The sequence below is a fragment of the Fusarium tjaetaba genome (assembly GCF_013396195.1).
Source record: "Fusarium tjaetaba strain NRRL 66243 chromosome Unknown NRRL66243_c0000155, whole genome shotgun sequence".
Lineage (NCBI taxonomy): Eukaryota > Fungi > Ascomycota > Sordariomycetes > Hypocreales > Nectriaceae > Fusarium > Fusarium tjaetaba.
In genome coordinates, this window is record NW_023501351.1 from 41,704 (window position 1) to 66,421 (window position 24,718).

Sequence of the window (24,718 nt, forward strand, 5' to 3'; positions counted from 1 at the left end):
CACAGGCTCACAGTCTTCCGCTATCCCCAGCGACCCTGCTGCTCACTGTTTCCAGCGCATAGCACCCCCGGCTTCCAGCACATCTTCTCACTGTCGCTGGCACCCGACTCGACCCCGTCGCCGTCGCCGCCGCCTCCGCCAGCCTTTCCATTCACCAACCTTGACCTTTTCCACTCTCCATTTCTCATCATCTGTAATAAACTATCCTGACCTGACCAGGGAGGAAAAGAGAGACTGAGAAAGTAAAGACAACCTAGCCCCCTGCACGCATTGCAACTGCTGTACCTGGCTGGTTCTGTTCTGTTTTCCCCCATTTCCCACCTCAATTTCCTCTTCTTTCAGCTCCATCTTAAAGGCAATCATTTCGCTTGCGCGCCCAGCAGCCCAAGGTCTTTTTTTCAGCCTCCGATCCGCCCGCTTTCGCCTTACCTACTGTACGGATACCACTGGCCTCTCTCCTCCGCCCGTCCTCCGTCTTTCCTCATTCACACCGAGCGAGCTCCATCCCCGACCGACGCAATCCCCCCCGATCAGGTTTCCTGACTTCTGCGGCCGTCTCGACGATAGGGACAATTCATTCATTCCTTCGTTCACTTCCGCGACCCTTTTGGTCGATTTTACAGCTTCGCTTCATAATCGATTTCTCGGTGCCGTTTGACTTCCAGCCTCCCCTGCCTCGGTCCAAACGCGCCGTAATCTCCCACCGTCGCCCTTTTCCTCTACGCCTGTATACCCCGTCGACTGTTTCACACTCGCCGCTCCGAGCTGCTTCGTTTCTTGTCGCGATTTAGGCCTCGATAGGCCATATTTGAAAGAGTTAGGGGTTATAGAGAATAAGCTGGGTTTTGTTTGGCCGTGGTCAACGACGTGAGTTACCTATTATTCCTCGCGCGCCTGCACAAGAAGTTGCGCGATCGATGGGACAGTACGACTTCAGCTGGAATTTGTTCTGAAATTCGTTGCGCGGAGGGAGCAGTTGTGCTGGGACGAGCTGTTTGCTGCATCAGGCACAGCAACCCGTTTCTCTGCACTCCTGATCTATCAACAGTCTCTATCCACAACGACCTGCTTCACGATCCCTTACACCAAGTTACAAAGAAACACCAGCTGACAATTTCACAGAATAACAGCAAACATGTCAGACAAGCTACAATCAAACCCGAACGACGAAATTCAGCCGCAGGCGAACTCTGCCAATGCTGAGATGTCTAACCAGGGTCAATTATCTTCAGAAGGGGGAGCGAGCTCTAAGAAAGGTCGTGGTCTCCTTAAGGTCCCATCAAGATCATCATCACAGCGGAACCAATCGTCACCAACATCTACGGGGTTGAGTGGGGCTACAGTCAGCGATCCCCGGAACAGCATCGGCAGTCGATCGAAAGACTCCAAAGGTAGCCTCCGTGCGCGACGACGGAACGGAAGCACTTCAAGCAACAGGACGGGCGGCGAGACTGAACCCACAAACACCGCTGCAAACACGCAGCCAAATTCTCCTGTCGCCCCCGCCCAGAAGAAGAAGAGCCGTGGTGGCCTGTTGGCTTTTCTTGGATGTTGTGGTACCCCCGAGGGCCCAGCTGGAAACGAAGATAACAACGAAAACGTGCACAAGCTTGACGTCCTACCTCCGCGCCCAACTTCCGCAAGGTCACGAACCAACACTCCTCAGGAACAGCCCAGACCAGCCTCTCAGAGAGAACCTCAAACAGCCGTATCTGCACCAGAGCCAAAGGACGAGGCTACCTCGTCAGGCTCAGCCAACAACGAAACCACAGCGACAGAGCAAGCCAACAGGGAATCGAAGCAATCGATTCCTCCTGCAGTTACAGTGGAGCCCCCCAAGCCCACACCCACAGAAGAGCAGCCAAAGGTGGCAGACAAGGCGGCTAATGACGGTGATGTGAACATGCAAGATGCTGCCACTGAAGAGCCAGAAGAGGCACCATTGGCCCCTGCAGTCGAAGCCCCAGCTCAAAGGACGATACCACCTCCTCCCCCACCCCCAGGTCCTGGTCCGGCTGTCGTGGCACCCAGCCAATTCACAGACGCTGGCCCATCAGCACCCGAGCCTCAGAAGTGGTTATTGCCTCCCATTGCCCCGGAGCACAAGGGTCGAAAATGTCTTGTTCTCGATCTTGACGAGACTCTTGTCCACAGTTCTTTCAAGGTATGCTTCGAGTAAAGGTGGATCATGGGATATGCGCTAATTATCATGCAGATCTTACATCAGGCCGATTTCACAATCCCTGTCGAGATTGAGGGCAACTACCACAATGTCTACGTAATCAAGCGACCCGGTGTCGACGAATTCATGAAGCGAGTTGGTGAGCTCTATGAAGTTGTTGTATTTACAGCATCTGTTTCCAAGGTGAGTCTGCCCGATTTAGAGATGATAAATGAGCAAACTAACAAATCTGCAGTATGGAGACCCGTTATTGGACCAGCTCGACATTCACAAGGTGGTTCATCATAGGCTATTCCGTGAGAGTTGCTACAACCATCAAGGAAACTATGTCAAGGACCTGTCCCAAGTCGGACGTGACCTGAAGGATACTATCATCATTGACAACTCGCCCACCTCATACATCTTCCACCCACAGCACGCTGTCCCCATCAGCAGTTGGTTCTCTGATGCGCACGATAACGAGCTACTAGACCTAATACCCGTTCTCGAAGACTTGGCAGGGCCCAACGTGGCCGACGTCAGCCTTGTCCTCGACGTCACTCTCTGAAGCATGAACATTTCATAAAACAACCTTTTTTTACTTTGTCAAAAACACTTTTCAACGATTCGAACTACAACCCCTTGATCTGCAGAGTTGCCATCATAGCGGAAGGCGTTTGGTTGAGAGCTTTCGTTTCCTGGTGTAGATGTACTATTGTCTAATCATACATAATTGAGCGGGTGGCACGAAACGAAACGAAACGGACCTTACCATTACGCTCCAACTTCCTTTTATACAAAAGATACCTGGCGGTCTTTGGTCGGCATGCATCAGCACAGAGGCCTCTTGAAGCAGGCTTTACCATTACATCTCACAGATTCGAAGCACAAAAGATGGATCAGCATCAGGAGAGGCAACGGGACACATATCAGGGGCTCTTCATCTCCAGGGACGGAGAGGAATGATGGGTAGCATGTCGTGTGCAGTATACGCTGGGCTGGACTGGCTGGGCTGAAGCAACAGGCAGTCTCACAAGAAGAGCCAAGAACCTGTCTTACCATCTCCTGGGGATGAAAGAGCTGGAGGAGGAACTGGACAAGTGGAGTGTATGGGATGAAGCGCCTTCGATGCGCGGAATGTTTTTTGTTATCTTGATTCCCTTTGTCTTGTTCTGTTGTCTTTGCTACCGCTTCTTATTCTTCATCTTGTCGTCGTTGTTTATTTTTTTGATTATACACCACCCCCTGATACATTCATAACGAGTCTGCGAGCGGACTCGGAAGCGAGCAAGAGAGCGTTTGTCGTTGATATCCAATCCGCCTGACCAAATGATAGGATCGACAGGTGTAGAGGCTACAGCCATCTCTCACATACATAGTCTCACTAAATTGTAAAATTTCTTAACAAAACAACCCAAAAAACAAATGATGGTGGCTTTTTTTGAATTGGATAAATCACATGTTTTTCTTTTGAAGCTTGACTTGAATTGGCAAACTATCGCATGGTCCGCTAAAAGTTAGCTTGTGCTGCAGCGGTGGAGCTTACAGCACATGGAGCTCATATTGTGGAGAGAGCTGTTCCCTGTGGTCCCTGGCCTAAACCAACCTTAGAGGCTGGAGCTCTCTCTAACTCGGACACCAACGCCACCGGAAAATCATAGCACCGGGTCCCCTTCTTTCTGGCGAAGGTGGCCTCAACTAACTCCCTAACCAGGGTGCTCCATTTACGGGGGGGAATTGCACAACACCTCCATTAATTTAGTCCCCGTGTCGTCTCTCTCGATCTTGGTTCCATCCATCAACGTCCAACTTTCGTACCCAAACCATCCTCTCCTTTATTTCTCGGTTCTCGGAATCCTGCAGTGATTCCTTTGTCAAGTCTCCTTCTCCAGGTTTAATTCTTCAACAATGGTATGACTGCTCTACTCCTACGACTTCAATTGAAGCTAGTGTCGCATTTGCGACTGAGCTCGAATCTTTTGACCCAAGAAGATCAATTTGCTGACAGATACCGTCGATAGTCTTCTCCTCGTCCTTCTTCTCCCGTCAACGGCGGCGCTGCTGCCAGCGGTGCTAACATCGGCCGTCCCTCATCGCCTGCTATCCCTGGTGGTCCCCGTACTGCCATCCGACGACGCGCTGCTGCCGACCAGAAGGAGAAGATTGCCAATGCTCGACCAAGCAGCACTCGCGCCGCTGGCGCCGGTGGTTCCAGCAGCACCATGCTGCGTACGTTGCCCCCCGTGTCTCGATAATTGGGAAACAAATGGCCATTGGACGACTGTGCTAACAAACTCGATAGGACTTTACACCGATGAGTCGCCCGGTCTGAAGGTCGACCCCGTTGTCGTTCTCGTTCTGTCCCTTGTCTTCATCTTCAGCGTCGTTGCTCTTCACAGTACTACCCCCCTTTGCCCTCGCAGATATCAACTGTGTATGCTAACTCTATTTCAGTTATCGCCAAGATCACCCGAAAGTTCTCCAGCTAAATTGCACGACGACGAAGGGGAAACTCAAAGAGAAGAGGGGGAGATGATTTTTTATGGAGTAGGACCTCTCACAGACGAGAGGATGCACCATCTGCAACGGGGTTAATACGGCCACACTGGAAATTTTGTTTGTTGTATTGCGGTTTATGAGGGGAGCCTTTGTATTATATCTCGGGAAAAAGGGTCCGAACCGACAATCTGGACTTTGACTGTTTTGACGCAAGAGAATGAGACCGATGCTGAGTGTATGTGTTGAACATTTGGCGTAGCATGCAGTGTCGTTCAAGTTATAGACCTCAGCGGGGGCTATATTGTTGATGGGTCCGTAACTGACATGGCATTTACTGAAGAGCTAAAAGCTCTATCATGGTAAATCATCTCTGTTAAAGTAGCTCTCGTAGACCAGAGGCCGCATACCAGTTACCAAAAAGCTACTATCGTACTTCGTCACTTTCGCCTGGCGTCACAGACTGCTCATCGGGCGTGGGTTTTCTTTAGTTTTGAACTATATAAATATCGAAGTTATATTGTAGTCTATGTAGTCTAGAATGTAATTGTTCGTATATTCGAAATATTCATCCATTGATGGTGTTCGATAATTATCTGCGGGGGCCGGAGTGACGGTGAAGTATGATACGTATCAGTATCTGAATCATGGCAAACTCAACTTTGTGATTAGCGATGTAGAAGCCCCTGAGATGATGCAGCTGGAGGCAAGCGTATTGAGCAACTCCATCGAGACAAACAGGTCTATTCAGAGGCTTATATCATTGTTGATATATCTATGCCTGAGCGAGCTCATGATGTCTTGGGGCTGCCTTTTTTGTACCATCCTCTTCAATGTAATACATGTCTTTTCCATAAAAAGCCCAGGTATCTGGTGTTGATGCGACAAATCACTCGAAAAGAGTCAGATCGCAAAACGAAACGAAAACCGGCATTCAAAAAAAGCCTCCCTTCATCTTAAGTCTCAAAAGATTACATAGCTGCTGCCTTCGAACTGCAGCATTCAGTGGAATAAGACTGGTTAGTAGACTGAGACTGGCTCGGTATGTCAGCAAATGAGGTAAATCCTGTCACAGGACAAAACAGCACGATAAATGCAGTACGTGATTACTCGAAATCTATTCTCTATAGAAAGGCCAAAGAATCGAATGGTGACACCATAGATAACTGAAAAGGGGGGTAGAGTGGCCTCAGTTTCCTCTCTGATGGTACTTATCTCATCGAAAACCTGACGGATAAGTCTGTTGGTTACTTCAAGACGATTGCGTTCCAAAAGCTGAAATTGATGGGGTTGTTGATGTTCTGGTCACCTCGTTCGTTGCGTAGCTTCGTCACCGGCCTTTTGAGAGTCAGCATACCAAACATCGTGGGGGAAAGGTCCCAAACTCACTCTTTGGCCGACCACGATGAGGCGGGCATAGTTCTGGAGCCGCCTTCTAAGTACAGCAGTTTCGCCCACAGGCTGCCAAATAATATTAGAGAGTATATATGGGGATAGAAAATGGATGAAGCCTACATCTTTGCAGCTACCGTGGTGACGGGCGCAGTCGTAGCAGGCTAGAGACGGATTTACTGGCCGTAGTAGTTAGGACAGGTCTCGCATGGACACCGACGCAGACAGCGAGATGGAAAGGAGGGCGACTTACAACGTTGAGAGTAACAAATGTACTTGTAGCCTTTGTCGACCATTCTAGAAATGCATGTCACGCAAGGCGTCCAGCGAGGTATACCCTTAATAGGGATGGGATTCTTGCTGGTGCACTTCTTCTTCGCCGGAGGAGAGTCATTGTCGATACTGTTACCATTATTCTTAGCAGCGCCGGAGACGTCGTCAATATTATCAGTAGTCTCGAGGATATCGAAGTTGGATGCCTCCGGGTTCTGTATCTGTTCGCGTCAGCTCGAGATGACAAGAGTGTGAGGAGGGGAGGACGCACAACCTCGTGGCCCTTTCTATTCTTTCGCTTGGAGCTACTATTGATACGAGGAATATCACTCATTGTAGCATTATGATACCGAGTTTCGCGAAGAACTTTGCTTTGTAGGAACCAAAAATGGGGAGTGGGTGGTGATGAAAGAGCAAGAGACTTGGGGTCCAGGAGAAATAAAGACCTCCCCCATCTGCTAGTCGATCGGACCTGCCAGGTTGCCATCACTGCCAAACACCGAGCAAATGGATTTGGCTTGCACAAAACCCTTTCATTCTTCTGTTTATTCTAGTGCAAACGTAGATCTACCTGGCTTATTGTCCATCTCGACATGTACAAGATCACTTCACTACAATACGGACGATACAACTCTTACAGCAGCAGAAACTGGCGTCTGTAGGGACTGGATATGCATATAAATCTTACTCTTCTGTACAGGTTAACTAAAGGTGTAGTTACGGGCCCTAGATCTAGCATCCACAAGACCCTTCAACACACGCAGCTAATATCTTCAGCATCCAAGGTCTCGTTACACGTCAAAGATAAGTCTATGGTAGAGGAGAAGCTCAATTTGATATGGCAACTAATTTCTACCCAACAAGCCCAATTCAAATACGACAAAAGGACGATACGGGCTCCTCATCCTCAGACTTGGTCTACACAGTTGGACCGTCCTCCCCGTGCACTCTGAAGAGCCTCGACGGCTGAGTGAAGCTCTTCATACCTTTTTCCCAGAGTCTCAACGGCTGAACGAAGCTCTTCATACCTGTTTTCCAGAGCCCGAATACCCTCAGTGTTTTTATTCAACACCTCGGCCTGACTCATCTCCCCCCTGTCCCTGGACTCCCTCTTAACCTTCTCCACGAAGGCCAACCAATTGGCAGAGGGATCCGGAGGCGAAGAGCGCGGATGCCGCTTCTTCTCGTCGTCAACTTTGGCCTGTTTTCTCAAGTTAGCATCTATCGGAGGCGTATGCGTTGTTCTATGGACTTACAGGTCCTTTGACCCTGACACTCCCATCCTGAGGAGACTTGGCTGTGCGTGGCTCAGCAAGTCGCTGCCCTGATGGCTTGAGTGAGACGTCAATACAAAGACTGAAAAGACGCTGAATATATTTCACTTACACCTTCGTTCCCTTGATCAGACATCCTTACTGGCCTGGTCTGTTGGTAGACTAAGGGTGATTGAGTATGGTAGTTGTGGTGTAAGTTGTGAACGACATGAGGTGTCCAAGTTAAAGGGAACAAGTGACTGGGACGGGAGCCATGATTGACATATATACATCTTTTACTGGCCCTGTCCTCAAGTTATCTGGCAAAGAGCTTGATAGACAGAGGCAGGGGGATGGATACATGGTGAATCATTAGTTAGTGTATGCACGCCGGCCGACTGCTTCTATAATCTGCCATCATCAAATCAATGGCATGATGCACGCATACACAAACGCGGTTGTTTGCACAAATAGGCACACAATTAGAAACAGCACTATTCATTTGTTTCGTGCTTAATGCGGGTATCCTAGGTAGTTTATTGCAGGTTTGTCGAATTCACATCACATCGTCCGTTTGTTGCGTTTACCGCCCTCATCTTCCTGACGGGCCTGATGCATCTCCCCGATTCATCTTCAAACTCTCCTCCATTGCCCGCTTCAACTCCTCGTCATCATCATCGCCGCCGCCCGCTGCACCCTTCCTCTTTGCCATTTGCTTTCTATACTCTTCCTCCGCCAAGCTCTGTCGCTTGACGTACTCCATAACGATATCTTCCTCAGACCGCTGGTTACTTTCCTGCTCCATAGCTTCTTTCGACGCTGCAATGGCCCGTTCAAGCTCATCGTCATTTTCTTCCCTCGGGGGGAGCGCCGGCGGAGGTTGTTTCCTCGAGGCTTCAATTGCTCGCTTGAGCTCCTCATCATCTTCCTGGGTGGAGGTCTGGGCCGGAGGCTGAGACACAGTGTCCGTCGCATCGAGCTCTGGCACATCATAATAGTCGGGCAGCGGCACATCGATGCCTAGACTCTGCTGAATGGCCTGCTCAACGAGGGCCTGATACTCCTCGTCCGTGATCTGATAGTCGGCGTCTTCGAAAATGGAGGGATCCTTCAGAGGAAGAGGGCCTGCCTCGTTTGACCCAACCTGTTGCCGAACAGCCTTGATGCTCTCACGGATAGCCGCCTCCACTTGGGCATCTTCCTCGCTGTTGCCACGCGATGTCTCCCGCACTGATGCCTGAATGGCCTTTTCAAGCTCGGGGTCCTCAGATGAGCTCGTTTGTATACTTGAAGCATCACTTGCGTTTGATTGTGGGACAGGTGCGTCCAGGAATCCCCTCTTCCAAGCATCCTTGTCGGCGTGAAGTTTCTTTCGTTCTTCAAAAGACATATTCTTAGTCTGTCTCCACCCTGTACGCGGCCGCTCAAATCCAGCCTCTGAGCTGTCAAGACGGGGCTCTTCAGGGCGCTTTCCTGCAACCTTTTCCTTTCTCTTCCACTGATAGAAGTTCTTGAGGTCGAACCTGACATTGTTCCATCTTTGAACAACATCATCTCTTTCGCCCGGTGTTGCGTCGTGTATCTCGTGCTGGCCCTGGATAGCTCGTGATGAAATAATATAATTCTGGACGCTCCTGGCAAAGAACTTGGAGACCTCTGCATTTACACCCTGCATGGTGTAAGCTGGGATGGCCCAGATACCTTTTTATGTCAGTACAACATTCCCAACCCTTCGAAAACAAACTTACCGGCTGCCGGCTTCGCAATCAAACCTCCGATGCCCTTGCCAAAGCCTTTGACCAGCCCCTGGACTCCCTCCTTCTCGGCACCTTTCAAAGGCTGTGTTACCAGACCTGTGATGCCATCAAACAGTCCATAGCCGAACTCCTTGCCTGCGACTACAACTCCGGAGCCAACTCCCGTCACCTTTTCGACTGGACGAATAGTATCATCATTATACAGCCTTGGCATGTTTCTGAAACCTCTGGCTAGTCCGAGGCAGAAGTTCATTGGTGTTCTGGCACCAGTGGTCACAACCCGGCCAACTCCCTTTCCAGTACCGACGGCTGCATTAACATAATTGACAGACGATCCACGACGCTGTTGCTGTTGCTTTCCAGCCGCTTCTTTGATCTGATCTATCCAAGATTTGTCATTGACCGATCCTTGGGTACTTGATTGGTCTGGAGACCAAGGACGAGAGGCGCTGGATGCTGTGTCACTCAGCGTTGGCTGTGATGCATTGGAGTGAGCAGTAGTAGAAACAGTAGAGCCCAAAGTTTCTGTGTCTGCAATACTAGGTGCAGGTGTCGATCTTTTCTCCGGCTCATTGCCCTGAGGTGCGGGGAGTGATGTCTCGCTTCCTGATGCCAGAGGGCTTGTGGCATTCTGTGCTTCTCCTGCTGCGGGGTTTTTCTTTTTGGGCTGCGACATGCTCTTGAAGAGCTCTCTGGGCATATCGGCGATTGCCATTCCGATCCCTCCTATATCAGTGACAAGTGACAATGTGCAAGCAGAGATTGGGTCAGTCGGCTGTTCTTCTGTGTTGTACTCCGTCATACGGTATCTGTACATGTTAGCTAAGCCCTGGCAATTTTCATGTCTCGACTTACAGTTTCAGGTCAGACCATTGCAGTAAGCCTTGCTCAACCAACACTGCAGCCGCAAACGCACTCAGCCTTACTTGACTCCTCCTTACGCGCCATGCCGCAGCTCGGCTTGGAGCCAAAGTGCAGCGCAACTTGTCCGTGTCCAGATGATCGTGGAAGCTCTTACCACCAACGTCAGTTCCTCTTTCTTCTCGGATTTTCTGGCCCAGAATCTTGGCCTGCTCCAGAGTCTCCGGTTTGACACAAAATTTAATGGCTTCTGCAAGCTTTTCTGCTGTCAGTTGCTTGTAAGGAATGGGGTCGGGGCCAGCATTGGCTCTCGCTATCATAGCACCCCAGAATGGCTGATCACCGAAGAAGGGGACCACGAGAGTAGGTTTTCCGGCCTTGATACCAGCAGCAGTGGTGCCAGCACCACCGTGATGTACCACACATGAGACATGTTCAAACAGCCAATCGTGAGGAACATTGCCAAGCATAAACACGCCATCAGGTTTACCAAGGTCATCAGCACCAAGTCCACCCCAGCCTTTAGAGACCAGTGCCCTGACACCTGAAAGTCTAACTGCCTCAAAGATCATCTCGGTCATGGCATTGGGGTCATCGACAACAATAGATCCGAATCCGATGTAAACAGGGGGTGGGCCATCTCGGAGGAACGCCTCTAGGTCTGGATCAGGGGCGTATGAGGAAGCAAGGTTGAGAAAATAAAAGCCAGCAATGTCTATATGTCGTCCCCAATCGTTGGGCTTGGGGATCAATGCCGGTGACCTGTACCAAGTTAGATATATACCTAAAATGTACTAGAAGAACTGACCAGCAATATGTCCAAGAGATCTTGAGTCTTGCAAGAAGACCAGGTGCCCAGATCAGTGAAAGTGGGGGGAGATCGAGTGCCTTCTCCCGGAACCTGTTGATGACATCTCCTAAGCCCTGCCAAGTCATCATCTCGACTAGTGTGTACGACATATAGTTCGTCATCACATCGTCTGTATTTGATGACTGGATATTTGCCAAGGGGTGAGGAAAGGCTCGTGTTGGGGACCAAGGCATGCTGAAGGGGCAATCAGTATTCAAAAACATCGCACCAAGGCAAGAAACTCACGTGAACATCATGTGTACTGGGATGCCCAACTTTTCAGCAATATGAACATGAGCGAAACTAGGAGGGTTCGCGATGAGAGCATCAGCAACAAATGGCTCTTGACCAGGTCCGCCTGATACCTCTAAAGACACGTCCAATGGAGCATTTGAGGCATGTGGTTTTGGAGGCGGACCGAGTCCGTTTCCTCCTTCGATACAAGATCGCCAACACCCCACAAGAATTTCTTGAATACCTTTTCGGCGTTTGCTAACTTCGCCACTTGTGATGGCGTCGAAACCAGGCATGAGACCGGGGTGTTTGACCATAAAAGCCATCAGTTCGGCAGGGTCGCCACCAATACTGAAGAACTCGAGACCATTCTCCTCAACAAATGATTGGAATGTAGGATGAGTAGCGATTCGGACTCTGTGTCCGTATGTTTCCTTGAGGACCTTTCCCAAAGCGACAAAGGGTTGAACATCTCCGCGAGATCCCACAATCTGCACGACGACATTTAGTTTGGGTGGTGGTGTTTGTCCAGGCAGACCTCCCAGACTGGGAGGGATATATGCAGGAGGAAGTTCAGGCTGTTCAGGCTCAGGTGCAAGTTGACCTTGGAGCGTTGGAGCAAGCAGGTCTGTGAGCCTCCTGTTCTTAGCATTAATATTAATATTGACTCGACCATCGCCTAGAGAATGACGCAGGTTAGTTTATACAGGCTTGATATGCAGAGATGGATGGTATGTACCGGTTATCGCTGCACCAGCGTCAAACCCAGGCTGAGAGAAATGAACCTGATCATGACTCTCTCCATAAGGGGGTGGTGCTCCAACTCCTTCAGCAGGGTTAATATCCGGTAACTGAAGGTCGTCTGAGGCTACAGCCCTTGTGTTTGTGTTATCGCCATCGCGGGGTTGATGCTGCCGACCCGCAGCAGCAGCTTTTTCATCAACAATGCCGGCCATGAGCTGCTCACAGGTGATGAGAGGTTTGAGAGGAGATCTAAGTTGGGACGCTCATTTGATAGTGAAGAGTGAGTGTTGTAGGTACTAGTTATAGATAATGCGATGAAGATAATAAAAGAGGTCGGCGGTTAAGTTAGTGGTTGATGTTAGTGGGGGAGGGAAGTTGAAACAACGACGTCAGCGGATACGAATCAGGAACGAGGCAAGGGTGTTAAGCTCTAAGCCACACGAGACCTAAATAAGCTGCGCTTGAATGCTTCCTATTATGGTAAATTAATCGATCAATTTTGTTTCTCGGACTCGCATTTTGTGAGAGTGATTAATTGTCGTTAGTAATGAGCTTACTCTTTCACTTACGCAAGCTGTGAAACACGAGATCAATCACGCCCGAATAGGACCTATATAGGACTAATGATTGTGATTCTGCCCCGTACGGAGTAGGTAGGCAGTCTTACAGCATTGTCCGTGTATGAAATAAAAATACGACGGGAATAAGACCCTGTCGATCAAGGGATAGCTATTTTCTAGGATGAGATGCCTTGGCGTCTGACGAATCTGCCCAGATACTCTCAAAGCTATTGCATGACTTGTGCTTATCCGCCCTTGTCCGTACGCAACTCAGCCTCAACTTTCACATTGATTAACATGCCGAGACTATTTGACATTGACATTTGAACGGTATCATCAATCTGAACACATGCTGTGACAAAACTACGACCTGCTGCCAAATGATAATACAACGTGACTGAGTGATTAAGGCGATGCTGTGCCATCTTGCACGAGACATTGAGGCATCGTGCTCAGACGTAGGCGAGTTCTGCATTTGTAGTATTGCTTGAAGTCACAACTGACCCGAAGTAACACCAATGAGTTTACGTATTTGTGGTACATCTCGGGTGTCAGTTGTGTGAGAATAGGTACTGTAGAGAAAGACGGCAAATGGTGTTGCTCCAAGTGAAAGATATAATCTCGACGTGTTCACTGACTAACATCTTCAGCATTGCCACGAGCGGAAACTATATGGTTTCCTTATTTGATGTATAGTCGAGATAAAGCACTGTTAAAAGAAGCTGAAAGAATCCTTTTCATCATGAATAATGAAAGCTTACTTGGCAAAGGGATCTCGGTGTGTGGCCTCGAGAGTTTGGTGAGAAGGCGATAGTACCAGACACCTCAGGTATATAGGCTAGCGTTATTCGCTAGCTCGTATAAATAAGTTAGTCACTTTGGCCGAGTGGTTAAGGCGATGCCCTGCTATCTCCGGAAAGCAAGGTTAGGCATTGTGTTCGCACGCGTAGGTTCGAATCCTGCAGGTGACGTTTCTTTCGCACTTTTTGGCAAATGAATCAACGATATGATACTTGTATAAGACATCAGCGCCGTTATTTTTTGGTCATGGGGAGGTTCATTTATTCATCAAACATAAGATTGTTGCCTTATGCTGGCTCTTTTTGTTGGACTTAATTGTTATAATTAGGAATATAATAGTTCAAAGACGAAGTGTAATATTGTCAACTGAACGGTTACTGATTCGTGTATATGACAGGTGGCAGGTGCAGATCCAGGTAAATCAGATCTGGCAATGCCATAGCCTGGATCAGTACGACTCTCACCCTAGAGATTAAAGAGACATAACAAGATCATTATGATAGCTGTGTATCTTGATATGATCGACAGACAGCACGGGCTTGCTCACACTCAGGTACTGAGACAGTGTCCCAGCAGTCATTCAGAGGTATCCACGGAGTACCCTTGGGAGAAAAGGCATTTCAGCTCTTACAGTTCGGTTGTAAATGATCAGAAGACCTGAGTGAGTCTGAGATGTCGGTTGATACCCAGTCACAATACTTTGCAAATGATCCACCAAAAGACAATGCTTGATATTGTTTCTCTCCTATTATGGAAATACCCTCGCAGTCTCGGAGCTAGCATGTCCTCGTCGGACGGACGAGATGGACGACCGAGCTGAATTTTTCCGACCAAGAGAGATTGTCGATGGTAGGGTCAATGGGTCTGGTCTCATACAAAACAAGGCGGTCTATGATTGATCAATGCATTCATTTTTGGTCAGTGGTTATTGAGTGTTCTGTTTGGTCTAACTGCTTGGCATATTGTCGATAGATCACTGTTGATTAACTTGTATTCAGTATAAGGCTTACTTGATTGATGAACAACATCTGATCAAAGATCATAGATTGATAAGACGAAAGATCAAGGCTGAGTCTACGTGGGGGGCCATCCTTTAGTTAGGCCGTTTGCGGCGCCATAGTTTCAACTCCAGGCGAGCGGGACGATTCTCTCTAGCGAGAACCCGGCACTTGAGTGACTAACGGAATCTCTGTTGTGACCGTTCCCGGCCTGACTATGCCTGTTTCTGGGAGCTCATAAAGAAAAATTGGCCGATAGATTCAGGAACTGACCGAGCAGGAATTCATGCCGAGATGAAGGGGACGTTTCCACTGAGAGTGCGACCCTTGTTATCTCGATATGGATGAGTTGATAAGGTACCCTGTAATTGCACATTCGGAAGGCGTTCTCCGTTCCCTGCTTTGGAAATGTTCTAGAAGACTGAGAGGGCACATGAAATAAAGACCTTGCATGGCGTGGCACATGGCGAGATATTCTTGTTTGTCTGTAGCTTGACTCGTCATGTCTCGTCTGCGCCTCATTTTCAACGTCATGTTCTGTTCTAGCTAAATTAGTTTATTAGACAAGCATAAAAACTCTAAATACGCATCAACCAAGATTACAAAACATGGTGGAGACTGTATCCGAGTGGGATATCGAGAGTGAGTGACATTCTCTCATTCATCCCAGCATTCGTCAAAAGATCCACCGAGAGATCCCTAACAGTGAGAAATTATTCAGTTCCTTGGCTTGTGATGTCCTCGTGAAACAGACGGAGGATCAACCGGATACAAGATGCTCTATGCGTAACAGGGGATTGCCTCATATGGACCACGGATCCTTATGTGAGCATTAGTGATCCAAGACAAACTCTGCTAGTTTTGTGATCCTCGCCTCCCTAGGCTTGTCTCGTGTTTGGTTATTTTCTAAGCTTAAACTACCTAAAGTTATCGTCAAACAAAACATTTCAGCTCAACCGCACAAGGGGGTTGAATGACTCGTTGCTCTGTTAATGTCAAGCACTAGAGAAACATACTCATGAATTGAGTCTGTCACAACTTACTACTGTACACAAGTCAATGCCCGATCTAGTAACCGTCTCCCGCGTTTTAAACTTCGGCGCGGTTGAACTATGCGATCGAGGTGTGAATGACATGAGTTACAGGGATCACCATGCCAAGAAACATGCTGTATCACTCCCAACATACCTAGCCCTCCACATTTATATCCTCGAGAACGGATGAATTCTGAACCGGAGCATTGGGCCAAGTTGCCAAGATTTGCGGATGCGCGCGTATATGACGAGTAATGTAGTATTCTTGATACCATATAGCAAAGAACGGGCAACAAACACCAAAGAGGAATGTAGTATAAACGAGAGGACCTCTGGTATCTTGTCACTGTCACTATCACACACTTACCTACTATATACAGAGTCCAAGTGGCAAGTGCCCATACAAAAATCCTTTCACCTGTTACAGAAACGGATCAGATAGAGTAGAAGCTGCTACAGGCGCAATTTCGGTAGTGGACCCAAGACAGCGGCACTCCGATGCGTGGCTCATCCTCTGCCGTTGCATCGCATTACGTATCGATGTCATTGGTCTTGGTTAGTATCTCCATCTCTTAGACTTTGCAAGGAGGCTTGACATGTCAGTCGCACTAACACAGACAGAGCAGATGGGTTCATTGTTAATCAAGACAAGGCAAACATCCTTGACCATGGCCATGGCCTTGACCTTGACCTTGACCATGGAATTCATGTTTCCGTAGTATTCGGTCTTGACATGAACTCTCATTCCCTAAAGCTTAAAAGAGCCGCCTCGCCCTTTCGATCAACACTTCTTATTCCCCAGCCAAGACACTCTTTACTACCCATCTCACACTCATTCTCATCACATCACAATGCGCACTCAGATCCTTACCAGCGCCCTCCTCTCGGGTGCCATGGCTGCTCGTCCTTTCCTCGAGCAGCCCGACACTGGTCTCGAGATCGTCGTCGGCGATCTTCCCACCGGAAAGCTCCCCAAGCTCGAGCAGATGATCGGCCTCCCTGACTTTGAGTGGGCTGCTAAGAACTACCTCCCCATCGAGAACTACACATACTACCGCAACGGTGCTGCCGGCGAGTGGTCGTACCGCAACAACCTCGAGGTCTTCCAGCGTTACCGCTTCAAGCCCCGAACCATGGTTGACATCACAAACGTCGAGAACACTCTGCCCACCAAGATCCTGGGCCACAACTTCTCAGCTCCCTTCTTCATCAGCCCTTGTGCTAGGGCTGGTAACGCTCATCCCGATGCTGAGCTTAACCTCATGAAGGGTGCTGGTGAGGGTGACATTCTCTACATGCCTGCCCTCTACGCCTCTCTCACCATTGAGGAGATCGCCAAGGCCAAGTCCGAGGGCCAGGTCGTCTTCCAGCAGCTCTATCTCACCTCCAACGACACTGAGACCCAGGAGCTCCTCGACCGCTCTGAGAAGGCCGGTGCTGCTGCCATCGTCTTCACCGTCGACTCTGCTGCCGATGGCAACCGACACCGTGCTGCTCGATTCGGTGTTGGTTCCGCTGACTCCGACTACTCCTACATCACCTGGGACTACTACAAGAAGCTCCAGAAGATGACCAAGCTCCCTGTTATCATCAAGGGTATTGGCTCTGCCGCCGATGCTAAGCTTGCTGTTCAGCACGGTGCTCCCGCTATTATCCTCTCTAACCACGGTGGTCGCCAGCTCGATGGCAGCCCCTCTGGTCTTGAGGTCGCTCTTGAGATCCACCAGGAGGCCCCCGAGGTTTTCAAGAAGATTGAAGTCTATGCTGACGGAGGTGTCCGATATGGCGCTGATGTCCTTAAGCTTCTTTCTCTCGGTGTCAAGGCTGTTGGTCTTGGACGTCCTTTCATGTACGCCAACGTCTTCGGTGTCGATGGTGTCAAGAAGGTCATCGACATTCTCAAGCACGAGATTGCCATTGACGCTGGTAACTTGGGTGTTCCCGATGTCCAGAAGATTAACCCCAGCTACGTAAGTTCATATCTGAATGTTGACGTCTGATCAATCACTAACAAGATGTTTAGGTCAAGTGGCAATTCAACAACTGGAACCAGTAAATATACATTGCGATGGCGTTAGGTGGCTGAGCTGTGGTGCTGGTACATACACATCTTGATTCAATTGTTTATATTTCATCATACATATAGATCCAAGAACATAGAGCATAAATCTCTTTACTACTTCTAATGCTAGTCCGAATCCTTCGTAACTCGTACCTTAAGGCACAATTGTGTTTCTTCAAAAAGTGCATCTTGATGATTGGTCATTATATGATACGTTTACTTGGTGTCTCTCTTGTATTCCTGACAACAATTTACAATTTCTTTACTCTCTATGATATGACAAATGGAAGAGAAGCCAGGGTAGCATCCGTAGGCCCGTATATGTTTATGTTGCCGACATATAACACAGATAAAGTGTATTGATATTATTGAATTCCGATTAGTTGACATGCAAGACATGCATATGCAGCTGCAGCTTTGAAACACATAATTCATCCTCTATTGCAGACGGAATAATCCCCCATCCCGAGATGGGCCGTGTCTTGTACATGTGAGAGTCATATCATGTTGAATGATCAGTCTCGAGAGAAATTCACCAACAAAATGATTTAATTAGAAGACTATTTTATCAAGTTTTCTGTCATGGGATTGAATCATTGCGGCTTAACTACAGTCAACGCTCATCCCGGCCCCGATCCGGCTCCGGGTGTTTCCCGACTTCAACCGGAGCTTCCCTGCTATAAAAAACAAAACAATGGCCACCTGAGCTGAAGACGTGTCCCTTTGTTTACAGCTCCAGCATCTTGCAGATAATGTCACGTTCCGTCAAGAAGCGAGGGCCTATAGATTCGTGATTCAGGTGGAACACAGGCCTTTCAGCTCTTATGTCGTGCAGTTACGTACATGGATCATCCATCTACGATCTCCCGGCGGCCCCACGGGGCGGTATGGCCCGAGTTACAATCCAACATGATAGTACATTGTTGCACTGTTGAGGTTGAGTTATAAATACCCGGAGATATCCTGAGCCCTTTCTCATTCCTGTTCTTGTCTGGTTTGGTTCTCAGTTCATGTGCTGCTTTAACCATATCACTTATACAGGACCCTACCAAACTTACATGGTCTTTAGATCTCCCGATACAATCTCTCCATAAGCTCTCACAATAGCCGGCTGTACTCCAGTCATCCTTGTCACTTCGATCCCGGGCCTACCACCCACGACAAATCTTCACCAGCTTCCTATCGACAGTTGATAGATAGTCTCGACCTCAACTAGAGCATTCACCATAACTCAACATGCCTGGATCTATCAAGTCTCTTAAGCGTCGGCCTACAGCCAAGTCAGCTGCCAAACGCATCGGCCGAATGTTCAAGCGTACAAACAGCAATGAACCCGAGGCAACTTCACCTGCAGACTCGGGCTTCTCAAAGGACTCATTTGACAGTTCTCGAGTTTCAACATCGTCCCGATTCTCTACATCCTCACGTATGACTACAAAGGAGAATATCGAACAGCCTCGCCCTTCTGTATCTCGATACGACACTGCACCGCCGAAAGAACGCGAAGTGGTACCCCCTCACCCTTTCTTCTCGTCAAACTCGGAGCCGCTTCTTGAGAATGGGAAGCCTGTTGGGCCTGACGTGCCAGTTCAAACTGAAATAGTGATTGAACCTGGCACGTTGCCTTCACCTGTTGACAAAGAGTTAAAGGATGAACCCAAGTTGTCCCAAACAAAGCTCGAACAGAAGCCTCAGTCGGTTGAGAAGCCTGAGGATATGGACAAGGCGTCAGAGCCACTTCAACAGATCACTACACCCAAGCAAGCACCACGCCCATTGCCAGAGCCCCCAGTAAAGAAGAATGTACTTCCTGAACCCGAGTCGCCGATTCTCCCAAGAAAATTGAGAGAGGAGTCTAAGGTCACCCCTCAGCCAATGCCCAAGTTCGAGGTGAAGATGTCACAGAAGCCCGAACTAAAGGTTGAGCCAAAAGCTGAGCCGATCAAGAAGGCGGTAGTTCCACCTCCAACCGTGGAAGATGAGCCAGAGGCTATCGTCATGCCCGTCAAGGAACAACCAAGACAGAAGCCCAAAGCTGAAGTCAAACAAACTCCCCCAAAAGTTGACCATCAGACGGTATCTAAGGCTCAGCCTAAGGATGTCCAGTCAGATATGGAACCCGAGGTGCAGCCAAAGACTCAGACTCACAAGAAGAGCAAAACTGTTCGACCTCCTCCTATTTCTGAAGTCACCCAAAAGCCGTCAAAGGCACCAACTCCAGAAGTCCCAGCTACTTCATCGGCGTCAACTGTTATCACGGTGCCATCCGTGACAGCAACATCTTCTGCCCCAAAGGTTGCTTCTATTCCCAACACAGCATCGGTTCCAACATACTCCGTCACACTCAACATATCAACAATATTTGTGCCCAAAACAGCCCCGGCTCCTTATACGGCTCGAGCCCCTATGACAGCCCCGGCTCCGATCATAGCTACTGCACCCAAAGTTGTCATGTCAATGCTCGATTGGACTCTCCCAAAGCCTGCTCCGATCCCTAAACGAGCTCATTCTCCTGCAACCTCATGGATCGTATCTTCCGCCTGAAGCATGGTGATTGATAAACTGCTATAATTTAAACAATTTCCTTTGTTTGATGCCTGTTATGATTGGATAATCTTTTACGTGTAATTGATCAAGATTGACCTAGAGCAAACAATAAAACAACCCAGGAAACTTGAAACTTGAAACTTGACGATGCGTAATTGTGAGGTCTATTATCTTGACCTCGATACGATATGCGACATGATTCAAGTTCTCATTCCTATACAGGCTATTTGACTACTTCATCCGAGGATTTCTCAAGATACCCTTGTGAAATCAAGCCCTGGACGAAAGCAACGACTCCTTTGATAGTAACAGGCTCGATAGTTCCCGGCTCGTCATATGAAGGGTCAAATGATGCAATCGTCAACGATACCGGCTTCGTCTTTGAAGGGATCATCTCGAGGCATTTCTCCAGATCATCTGCCAGCAATCCACCGTGCGCAGAAAACTTGTTGACGTTGCCAACAGAAATATCGAGAGCGTCAAGATCCAAGTGCACCATAGTTTGACTAAACTTCGTCTCATCGAGGACCTTGCCAAGTTCACCCTCAAAGTCAACATGCTGCTCTATATCTCCCCAAATAACGGGAAACCCAGCCTCCTCGACTCGAGAGCGCTCAAGGTCTGTCACATCTCGCATACCGCAGTGTACAAGGTTTTGTTTGAGATCCATGGCCTCGAATCCGTGAATACTAGCCAAGAGAGTCTTCCAGCACAGACCTGCCATCATGGCAACAGGCATTGAGTCAAGATATCCACTCTTAAGGACATCAGGCGTGTTGAAGTCGTCGTGAGCGTCGAACCAGACACAAGAAGGTACTTCCCCAAGCGCAGCTGTTAAACCAGCTTGAACACCAACAGTGGTTGAACAGTTACCAGCCAAAATGATAGGAAATTCCCCCCTGCGAGTGATACTTGCTACAAGTAGCGAAGTGCGACGTAGAAGCTCGAAGAGGCGACTGATATCACCGTCAAAGTCATCAACAGGTTCGATCTCGTGAGCGTTGACAGTCACGCCCAGGGTGCGAATTGCGTCGACGAAGCCGGCATTGATGAGCGCTTTTGGCCCAGCACCAACGGCAACATCTTCGATACCAAGATGATAGGGAGAACAGAGAACAGTTATGGATTTTGCGGGAGACATGTTGAGAATGATCAAGTATGTGTACCGTTTTGGGGGGTGCGAGGCGTGGAGTAAGGCTTCTTGGGAGCTAATAATGGAATCTTATCCAATGGCCTAATCAAAGCACACGGAGAGATACGAATAGTTTGAAAGTCAATGGAGAAGTATAGTGCTCCGTTTATATATGTGATCATGGCAACTCCTTGACCCTTGCCAAAGCCGGAGCAGCATGGATATCAGGCAGGTATCTCCAATGCTTCAACCAATCACTGGCAAACACTAACAGAACGATAAGGTAGTCCTTGCTTTGGCCCTTCAAGAATCATGTCGTTCTTACCTTGAGCCTGACGGAATCGGGGTCGAGATTGAGTCAGAGAGTAGTCACTTGTAGCTCTAGCTCTGACTCGTCCACTTAAGGGCGCGCATTTTGACAACACCATTGATCAATGACTGCAACTCCGTAGAACGACCCATAGCCTACCTAGCCCTGGAGATCTCAGTCAATAGTTTAGTACCTTCATTCACCCAATCAAATGACTTTACAAGACTCATTGAATTCAAATCTAGTAGCTACCTTCTTCAATCCAGAAACGCCCCTAACCCAAAAGTCAATTCAACATATTCCCGAGTCCTCTGCTACACGGGTCTATCCCGTCCAACCTATTGAACCAAAAGCGCCAGCTAAAAGGAAACCACTCATGCGTACTCCAGTGTGTCGCCTCCTCGGCGCTCTCCAAACAGATATGCTGCCTCGAGACAAAATCGTCCATGTCCTCTTTCCATGCGTCGTTCGCTGCCGTAGCAGATCAAAACTGCGTCGACGATACCGCTCAAGATGCCTTCCATCGCGCCCATAACAGAGTATCCAATGAAACTGGCCATCATACCAACGACATAGGCATAAGCAGAGCCTCGGACACCCACGCCATCTGGCAGCTGAATTCGAAGCTGCTTAGCGGTAATTACCCAGCCTGCAAAACCAAGACCAGTGGCCATGATAAGGCGTGTTGCCACAAGCAACAGTTTGGCAAGTCGATAGGGCAAAAGTCCATTAGGTTGTCCGCGGTTTCGCAAAGATCGAGGCGTCAATGTAGTTGTAGGAACCGTCGGGGATACAAGCTCCATCTGATCCAGGCCCCTGGCCGAAGTAGCAAGATTCTGAGAATGTATAGCAGAATAAGTAATGGTCAGAGGATTCATTAGCGCAATGACCGGCGTTGGGATCCAAAATGAAGCAATGTTTGTGACGGTAGCTCCCAGTTTCCTGGGTAGGAAAATCAGAGGTGCTCGAATCAGCAGAGACAAAAGTGTTGATTCGCAGAGACTGCCAAAAATGGTCGTGAGGGCATGGTTGAGAGCAGCCGAAACAATCTCGCGCGAAGGCGTAGCAGGCCCGGCATTACGATGAAAGTACCACTGGGATACTGTTGCGGCTGTGGTAGCTCGATGAACAGCATTGATCACCGAGACCGTCCACATGTAAAGGAAGATGAATGCAGCCCCTAGCCACCAGCTTGAAAGCTGAATTACGAAGCGGAGCATGGACTTGCTGAAATGACCGCCCATGAAGACCCTGGTAAACATAGCGAGCCATGCCCAGGTCCACACGACAATCAAGGCCAAACATCCAAATCCAACGAACAGCAGCGCTGAGTTCTGGGCTAGAATACGACTGGAAAACTGAAGAATCTCAATCGCCTGTTGGATGGCGCGTCGTCCTCGTACTACAAGCCAGATCCATAATATGCAAGAGATTGCAGGGATTATAGAAGCCCATCTCATAACCGAATCCTGGAAACTGCTTCCGTGCCATCGGCCTTTGAAGGACGACACAAAGGAGTATATCGAAAAGGAAAACAGGATGACTGGCACCGCAATCAAGATCACGCTGACCAGAGGCCGCACAAACGATCGTAGGGCTGCCAGCCAAATGAACGATACAAACACGGCCACTACTGTATCCACCGCAAGCATATGGAATGACTTTTGTAGTGTAGTGTAGATGGTGTCGCCGACCGGGCTTTGCCGTGGTGATGTGTGAAGCCATACCAAGAAGAATGTCGAGAGCATGCCAGCAAGACTGATTAAGAAGATCCAAGCGAAGAAAGGATCATGTCGAAAGATTTCACCCTCGATGTATTGAAATGTCGTTTGTACAGGCTCTCCCTCCTGGGGGGCACCTCGCTGTATACTGGCATCGGTCTCTGTCGTAGACTCTCGCCTCGTCATGAATGGTGTTCGTTCCGTATCTGTGCCCTTAAATTGCTGGAAAGCCGGAGGGCTGCTTTCTCGTGGAGTTTGTCCTCCCAAAAGCGAAGCCGGAGGGTCCTCATCTGGATCATCTTGCGACTCGAGTCCAACGTCAACCATTTTGCCTTTAGCATCGGTTCCCTGACTACTGTCTCGGTCTAGACTTGAACGAGCATCGTCTTCGGCTTCTTCTCCTATGGTATCTCTCGCAAGTCCTGGGCGGTGAGTGCTTCTCGTTCCATTCCAGCTGCTTCGAATACCGCGGCGCATGCTCATATCCCGATATGGATCCTCCTGGTTTAAGCTGTCCTCCAAAGAACCCCGGCTATGGGTGTCAGATTCAACACTATCGGCGAGTTTGCTTGCAGCTGCTACCCGTCTTGACCTCTGGAGAGCAAACATATCAGCAGCCTCGCGATCCCTTTCTTCCTCGTCGTCCTCTTCCCGGAATTCGTCCAAAGTGCTGTGGAATAGTGGTGCATCCTGGGCAGCTGATATGCGCGATGGGAAAGCTAATTGACCAAACCGAGACCCGGCGCCGGTTTGTTGATATGGGTTTCCTCCATAGCCTCGACCCAAGAAAGATCTACTTGGTCCATTTCCTCGTCCTGTTTCGCGCTGATTCCGTGTGGAGCGGGATGGCCACTCTGATTGTCGTGGAGGATTGTCGTTGTTATCGGCTTGTCCGAAGTTCGATAGCCTGGATTGTGACTGGGCTAAGAACCTCGATGCATCTAGAGAACCAAATCAGCTTGCTTGCAAGACGGCGTGAAGAATAATAGGACATACACTCCGAAAACATCGCGCGCTCTCGACTCCTTCCGCCTCACGTGCGGGCAAATATTTAGGAACCAGTCCTTGTTGATGTAGATATCTGACGTGACGTAAATACGGTGATAGGCAACCACAGGTATCGCGGTGTAAGCGCAGAAGACGGTTTTTGTTTGGATTCCGGGATCGCAATACTGGAGGCTGGTAGATGGAAAGCGGAGGTGGTGAGGAGATAAAACTGTCGTCCAGGCAAAGGCAAAAAATCACGGCTGAGATGCAGATGAATGAATGGCTGGTTGCTAAAGGTTAAGGCAGACAGTGGTGGAAGTACCCGGCCCAGGTCATGAGGCGAGGCGAGAGATGGCAGATGGACGGTCCGGGGCTTATCAGCGAATGAGTCGCTGACCGATTGCGTCCATCCCCAGTGCAGTCAGTGCCAAAGGTGCCTAGGCAGATCCGCTGGGAGGACCCCTGTTAGTGGACCTAGGTACCCTTCGGGGGGCAATAAAACACCAAACCTTGACATCAGGTGTCAAAATAAACTCAACAAAGAG

The 24,718-nt window shown here is 49.0% G+C and overlaps 9 protein-coding genes across 9 annotated transcripts; 4 read left to right on the forward strand and 5 right to left on the reverse strand.

Annotated features, from left to right (window-relative positions):
- Positions 1 to 1,135: 1,135 nt before the first annotated feature.
- Positions 1,136 to 2,729, forward strand: FTJAE_7657 (plasma membrane phosphatase; the record flags this gene model as incomplete). Its single annotated transcript, XM_037354395.1, has 3 exons — positions 1,136 to 2,164; positions 2,216 to 2,365; positions 2,418 to 2,729. 3 exons carry the CDS (start codon positions 1,136 to 1,138, stop codon positions 2,727 to 2,729), a joined length of 1,491 nt encoding a protein of 496 aa, XP_037205245.1.
- A 1,340-nt stretch (positions 2,730 to 4,069) lies between these two features.
- On the forward strand, positions 4,070 to 4,650 carry FTJAE_7658 (transporter SEC61 subunit beta; the record flags this gene model as incomplete). Its single annotated transcript, XM_037354396.1, has 4 exons — positions 4,070 to 4,072; positions 4,183 to 4,390; positions 4,464 to 4,559; positions 4,616 to 4,650. 4 exons carry the CDS (start codon positions 4,070 to 4,072, stop codon positions 4,648 to 4,650), a joined length of 342 nt encoding a protein of 113 aa, XP_037205246.1.
- Positions 4,651 to 5,904: 1,254 nt separating this feature from the next.
- On the reverse strand, positions 5,905 to 6,656 carry FTJAE_7659 (uncharacterized protein; the record flags this gene model as incomplete). The annotated part of the gene is made up of 6 exons (XM_037354397.1): positions 5,905 to 5,995; positions 6,047 to 6,118; positions 6,173 to 6,213; positions 6,303 to 6,346; positions 6,387 to 6,543; positions 6,594 to 6,656. The coding sequence occupies 6 exons, from the start codon at positions 6,654 to 6,656 to the stop codon at positions 5,905 to 5,907; spliced, it is 468 nt and encodes a 155-aa protein (XP_037205247.1).
- Positions 6,657 to 7,229: 573 nt separating this feature from the next.
- Positions 7,230 to 7,732, reverse strand: FTJAE_7660 (uncharacterized protein; the record flags this gene model as incomplete). Its single annotated transcript, XM_037354399.1, has 3 exons — positions 7,230 to 7,523; positions 7,579 to 7,653; positions 7,709 to 7,732. 3 exons carry the CDS (start codon positions 7,730 to 7,732, stop codon positions 7,230 to 7,232), a joined length of 393 nt encoding a protein of 130 aa, XP_037205248.1.
- Positions 7,733 to 8,167: 435 nt separating this feature from the next.
- FTJAE_7661 (sterol 3-beta-glucosyltransferase) lies at positions 8,168 to 12,233 on the reverse strand (the record flags this gene model as incomplete). The annotated part of the gene is made up of 6 exons (XM_037354400.1): positions 8,168 to 9,276; positions 9,324 to 10,141; positions 10,188 to 10,955; positions 11,002 to 11,238; positions 11,290 to 11,956; positions 12,017 to 12,233. The coding sequence occupies 6 exons, from the start codon at positions 12,231 to 12,233 to the stop codon at positions 8,168 to 8,170; spliced, it is 3,816 nt and encodes a 1,271-aa protein (XP_037205249.1).
- Positions 12,234 to 16,265: 4,032 nt separating this feature from the next.
- FTJAE_7662 (fmn-dependent dehydrogenase) lies at positions 16,266 to 17,470 on the forward strand (the record flags this gene model as incomplete). The annotated part of the gene is made up of 2 exons (XM_037354401.1): positions 16,266 to 17,384; positions 17,438 to 17,470. 2 exons carry the CDS (start codon positions 16,266 to 16,268, stop codon positions 17,468 to 17,470), a joined length of 1,152 nt encoding a protein of 383 aa, XP_037205250.1.
- A 1,242-nt stretch (positions 17,471 to 18,712) lies between these two features.
- FTJAE_7663 (uncharacterized protein) lies at positions 18,713 to 20,020 on the forward strand (the record flags this gene model as incomplete). Its single annotated transcript, XM_037354402.1, has 1 exon — positions 18,713 to 20,020. The coding sequence occupies one exon, from the start codon at positions 18,713 to 18,715 to the stop codon at positions 20,018 to 20,020; it is 1,308 nt and encodes a 435-aa protein (XP_037205251.1).
- Positions 20,021 to 20,246: 226 nt separating this feature from the next.
- Positions 20,247 to 21,164, reverse strand: FTJAE_7664 (arginase; the record flags this gene model as incomplete). The annotated part of the gene is made up of 1 exon (XM_037354403.1): positions 20,247 to 21,164. The coding sequence occupies one exon, from the start codon at positions 21,162 to 21,164 to the stop codon at positions 20,247 to 20,249; it is 918 nt and encodes a 305-aa protein (XP_037205252.1).
- A 675-nt stretch (positions 21,165 to 21,839) lies between these two features.
- FTJAE_7665 (choline transporter) lies at positions 21,840 to 24,195 on the reverse strand (the record flags this gene model as incomplete). Its single annotated transcript, XM_037354404.1, has 2 exons — positions 21,840 to 24,127; positions 24,183 to 24,195. The coding sequence occupies 2 exons, from the start codon at positions 24,193 to 24,195 to the stop codon at positions 21,840 to 21,842; spliced, it is 2,301 nt and encodes a 766-aa protein (XP_037205253.1).
- Between the last annotated feature and the right edge of the window lie 523 nt (positions 24,196 to 24,718).